Source organism: Saccostrea cucullata, unplaced genomic scaffold (genome assembly GCF_032062105.1).
Source record: "Saccostrea cucullata isolate Sc308-1 unplaced genomic scaffold, CSIRO_AGI_Scuc_v1 ctg7270, whole genome shotgun sequence".
Lineage (NCBI taxonomy): Eukaryota > Metazoa > Mollusca > Bivalvia > Ostreida > Ostreidae > Saccostrea > Saccostrea cuccullata.
The window spans coordinates 124,538-130,537 of record NW_026941326.1 but is presented as its reverse complement, the minus strand read 5'-3'; the positions used below and the strand labels follow the sequence as shown (position 1 = coordinate 130,537).

The window sequence follows — 6,000 nt, the reverse complement described above, 5'->3', positions numbered from 1 at the left end:
AAAATGGTGATTCAGTGCTTATGTTTACATATTTAAACTACTTGCCATGAATTCAAATAAGATTTATAATTCAAAATTCGTTTTTTATCCTTTGGTAAATAACAATTAATGGGACCGAATGGGGTTTTATTGCGCGAAAACTACCATAGCGGAACTCTTTAATCTTATATCATATTACTTACATTGACTTTAGTGTATATGTCAAGTTTGGGGCAAATCTACCGTCCAGGTATTTTAAATGGGCTGTCTCAAAATACAGGTTCATTTACTGTAGGATTTTATAGGAGAGTATCAATTTTTTGCACTTTAAAGGAAATTATACAAATACTACAAAAGACTTTTTGCTCAGATTATAATATATGATTTGTAATACTATATTGTACATTATATGCAAGAAATACAAAATACTACCGTCAGGTTTCCAGAGTGGGCATCTGAAAATGTGAAAAATTAACGATTAATTCTGTTTTTATGGAGTTGTGCAAACTATGACGGATACAAAGGATAAGTAGTAAAAAAAAAAAACAGAAAATGATCAAGAGATTCTCAAATTCTTATGCTTTAAATTTCAAGAGCCCATGTTGAATAATACTTTTATGACATCTTTATTTCCCTTTCTTTTAGAGATTCGGTTTATCAACGTCAAAAACACACTATTTCGATGTTCATCTACCTATCAGTTGAAAAATCGTTTTAAAAATCACAAAAAATTGTAATTGAATTTTTCAACCTGTAAATTTCTCATTAAAAAAAATTGTTAATTAAATGAAAAAAGTTGCTATAAAACAGTCAATACGCTTCATTGTACTATGATGCGCAAAGAATTGCGCAATGAAAACCCCACTCGGTCCCCTTAATGGAAGAGCTATTGCAAGAGCTTCGGTTCAACGTGAGTGTGAATTTTGATTTTTGCTTATGACGTTGTACTTGAACGGCGTTCAACGTTTGTGACGTCAAATAAAATGCATCCTTTGACCTTTTGACAAAATAAATAAATTATGGAATGTAACATTGAATGATTGAAATGAGGACAACATCTCAACGTGTTTGCAATTGGCAAAGAAATCTTTCGAACTTCAAAGAACATTGAAATTACAATCGTAAAGAAAATGAATTAAGGACATATGAGAACAGGATAAGTTTTAGCCTTCCAAATACGACTACCAGCTTTACAAGACAAAAACTGATAAAGATAACTTTTTCTCCGAAAAAGTATATTTGTGAGGAACAAGTGTTTTGTTGATGTCATTTAAAATTTGTTTTACCTTTTTTTCGATAGGGGTTATGTTCAATCCTAGTTCCCTATTGCACATATCCCCGCGCAATGTAATATACATAAATTATGGTAAATGTCAAAGGAAATTCGGTGACTCATACGCATATGTTTAGCCCATAAATGCAGTTTAAAATTTGAAGTAAACCAAGCCCATTGGCTTCAGTTGATTTATTTGGATCATCCTCGGGGCCCCTGGTCTTTCCTTTTGCAGTAGTATGTAGGACAGTTCAACAATATATGTTTGAATCTTTTATGTTTTTACGTATGTGAAGCTATTTCCAGTCATGTTTAAAAATACCATGAAACAGATTCAACGCGGACACATCAACAGCTGTTACCCTGCATTTGTATTACCAACCAGAAACAGAAGTTATCACCTGTTTGGTCTTCTCCAATGAAGCAATGGTATTTTTTGGGAGATACATGATGAGGTTGTACATTGTGTATTTAAACATAGTAATTTAGAATAGTAATTTTTAGTAAATATTTGTTAGTGTTCTTTATATAAAAAATTGCTGTCTTGACTCAGTCTTAACTTTCTGCTATAGAAGACACATTCAGATCATTATCTAAAACACATTAAGTGCATTAAGGAGAACCAAACGTGAAACATACCAACTTTTGTTTGAAATTTTTTTTTTAACTCAACAAAAATGTGAATGTTATTTTTGATATTCATTAAAATTCTTCCTTTTACGTTTTTACGCCATTGTTACTCTGAGTTTTAGCAGTTTTCTTTCTTTGATTAAATAGAAAATGTCTCGTTATTTTTATTTCTTTCGCTTTTTTTAGTTACTAGTTATATAAATCTCAAGTATATAAATTCCTTAATCATATCTCATTGCTTTGGATAAAAAGGAAATGACACTCTTGAAATCTGTATGGTCTCTCTGAAATAGAAATAAAATCATTTAATATACATTGCATGTTTTCCTGTCTGGTGAATTTTAAGCTATAGACCCAAATGGAAGTTGTTCTAACGCTACTTTGTTCTTTTCCAAATTGGTGCAGTCCATGTTCAAAGGTTGTTATCAATGATGCTGTAATTGTAACAAAAGTAAGCTGGGGGCAATGTACCACTGCAGAGAAGTGTAATATGTCAGTGATCAATAACAGTTCGAAGACTCTTCTGTATGAAAACACGACTTCCTGCTGTGAGGGAGGCATTGAAATTTTGTACATTAAAGGTAACATATAAGAAATAATATATTAAACATATAATTTAAATCAAGTAAATTTTAAAAATACTAGAACTTTGTTTATGCTATTTTTTTATTTTATAAAAATGTGGTTATCATATACTTATATAATATTATGCATTTAAACTTTAAATATACATGTATATGTAATTAGCCATTGTTCAAAATTATTTAACGCTCTATATGCCTAATATTATCATTATGTATGTGTGTTAATCTTAGCTGACTTCACTTTTGTTAGGAAACGAAGCAACAACATATACATGTAACATTACCACAAATGTCACTGAAGGAAATTTAAATAATTCGACAAATATAACCACCAGTTTTTTGATCCCACCAGACGCCATGATGTCTAGTGAGGATGATCGACAAAATGGAAAGTGTAGAGGCGGATCAAAAAGCAAAAACAACATCATATTTCCTACCGGTATATTGTCATGCCTTGCTGTTATCTTTATTGTATTTCGTCTTGTATTGTCTTGTGTCAAAAGGAGAAAATTTAAAAAAAAATCAAAATTCTTTTAAAATAAGCCCGCGTGGCGCAGTGGTTAGAGCGTCTGGATCATAATCACTGCAGGACGTGGAGACCGGTCCTTCGGATGAGACCGTATAAACCGAGGCCCCGTGTCGCAGTAGGTGCTGGCAGTCCCTCACTGCTCAAAGGCCCTGAGTGCCGAGCATAGGACAAAACAACGTTAAACAATATACAATCAACCAATCAAATGCTATACTTTAAGGTCAAACAAATGAAAGGTGCACAGATTTATCAAATTTTAAATTCCTATATATGCTTTACAAATTTAGCTTGGTCAAACAAGGTGTTTTGGGGCATAATTTGTAGGTAAACAAGATGAAAAACTGTATTTTGAACTGTCATTTTCAATGAAAAATTAAGAAAACCAGTCATAAATATGGAAGTTTTTTTCATATTCGACAAAGGAAATGTATCCAGATTGCCTACAGTCTATCAATTAGTTCGTTTCATGGCCTTTTCTTTAAATCAGTATCAAATTTAATACAGTGTGTATTTTCATATGATTTGAAATTGAATGTCATAATTTTACATAAATTTTCCGTAAAGTTTAAATTGATTATGACGTCATAATGGATCTAGCACCAAAAAGTTAGAAAAGTTATTTACTAGATCTTGACCTAACACACTTCTCTATATCAATTAAAAAACTTCCATGACGTCAAATTGTTATTAGTCTACGTATATTTTACCGATTCAGCCAGCACTAGTTGGATATTTGAAGATCCAACTGCCTATCAGTTGGATATTTAAATACCCAATTGAGGTGCAGAAAACATAAAACAATGAACAAAAGAGAAAAAACAGTTTAAAAATGTATTTCCAATGCATATGAAAAATTTTACTCCAAATTTTCCACACAATTAGAATTAATTTCCAGTGCACACGGAATTACCGTAATTACTTCGCATTTATCACATTTATTGTGTTTCAAATGCACTTCCAATGCTCACAGAAATAACAATTCCTCCGAATTTTGCACAAGTTTAGAAATGTTTTCGGTCTTAAATTTTGAAAGCATCACTTTTTGACACATAAATACATATTCATTTGAATCTTAAACTGCATCACTTCTTTTTTGCTGAATATCATTTCAGGGTCCGTTATCAGAAATCCCTTCAGATTATCCGAGATTCATCTCTGTTTATCTTTTTCCGGCGTACTTCCAAAAAGAACTGAAATAATTGACAGCCCATCTATTTCTCGACACCATTTTCATTGCAGATCTTGATATGGAATTTTTTACAGCTTTTATCAAAATGCTGTAGTTTTCTTCACTTTTCAGGTCAAAAGTATTCAAAACAAATCTGAACCTCTCTAATTTACAATGGATTTTTAAAATTTTCTTCGTCTGATTTCATGACTGTTCAGTACAATGAAAAGGGTTGAAATGAAATCAGCACCATATATATAGTTTCATGTTCACTAGTCCATGAATAAAGGGGTGTTCGGTTAGGCTATTGTTTTGTGTCACGGTTGGATATTTGAATGGGCTACATTCTAGTGTATTACAGCAAGTTGGATATTTGAATGGGTAAATGCATATGATTTTTTTCGGGACCAAATTTTTTTTAAGTAAGATAGATAACGAGATGGTGTTGATATTTTAAAAACATTCCTAAAAACTGGTATTCAACACCATCTCGTTATTTATCCCTTACATATACTTAAATTATTCTTATGTGCCTGAGCTGTTCGATACAATATTTAAATTATAAATGCTGAGAGGAATTTTTCATGGAAGCGCGATTTTAGCGATTTTTTTCCTCTAATTAAAAAAAGAATAGCATTGGCTTTAATTTTATTGAGGGAAATTTAAGGCGATTTTTTTTTTGCTTAAAGAGATAACAGCCACCTTCAATGCGATTTGTTAGCGATGTTCAATTTTAGCAATCTTAATATCCTTACTAAAAATGACAAAATAAATCCTTGCTAAGATTTATTTTGCGAGGGGAATTTCAATTTTTCCTCCTATTTTTATGTAATCTTTGTATACTAGGAAAGCGCAATATTTTCAGTTAGACAAAACACTTCATTATAATTTATATCATTTATCCAGATTCAGCTATGACGTACTATTCGGAATAAAACAGAATATACAGGAAGTATTAGTAATTATGATCTTTGAACAACTACGCTCTATAAAACCGAAAATCATTTTTGATTTTCCTGTTATCAGAATTTATACATATTTTTGACAATGTGTCTTCCCGTTTACGGAAATATTCTATTGCATATCAGAAACCAATACAAAAATTAAAGAAATCATGGAATTTATTATGACTTTGGTTTGCTCTTTTCCAAATTGGTGTCGAAAATGTTCCCATGTAATTATTGATAAAGCTTCCAAAGTGATCGATGTCATTTGGGATCAGTGTTATAAAACACAAAAGTATGAGATGACGGTCAATAACTTCTCAGGAGCTCTGCTCCACGAGAGAAACATTTCTTGTTGTGAAGGAAACATCAAAATACGGTACTTTCAAGGTAAGGCATACCAGGTAATTAATTATCAATTTAAGATACGTTGTGATACACTCTTGCGTCAAATTTCTTCTTTTTTCTTTTAGTTTTGTTTATATCTTTTCTCATATCTTTTATCATAAAAATGTTCTTTTTCATAACTAGAGAAAGTTGATCTTCCAACATTGTCCACAAGAGGCGGAAGTGTTTTGCATGATCTGACTGAACCCTTGCACAACATGACCACCTACACCAATCGGACACATGCCGAGGAACCAATCTCACCACAGTCCACCATAGTCATCGCTTCTGTCGCGATATCGGGGATCCTAGTCATAATTGTTCTCGTTTTTGCCATTGTGATATGTAGAAAGAAAAAATGAATAAACCAATTAAAATTCCTGATTATGTAAACTTTTTTGATTTCATTATTTGAAGTGATTTTTTTTCTTCCAATTTTGAACATAGTTTTAAATCTGATATCAAGAAATCAATTTTATAAAAATCAAAAGAGGTAATAGTTGATT

General features: G+C 31.5%; 1 protein-coding gene across 1 annotated transcript; it reads left to right on the top strand.

Annotated features, from left to right (window-relative positions):
* The first annotated feature begins 5,174 nt into the window (after positions 1 to 5,174).
* On the top strand, positions 5,175 to 5,882 carry LOC134257639 (uncharacterized). Its single transcript, XM_062740238.1, has 2 exons — positions 5,175 to 5,497; positions 5,639 to 5,882. The coding sequence occupies exons 1-2, from the start codon at positions 5,278 to 5,280 to the stop codon at positions 5,854 to 5,856; spliced, it is 438 nt and encodes a 145-aa protein (XP_062596222.1). The 5' UTR covers positions 5,175 to 5,277; the 3' UTR covers positions 5,857 to 5,882.
* The last annotated feature ends 118 nt before the right edge of the window (positions 5,883 to 6,000 follow it).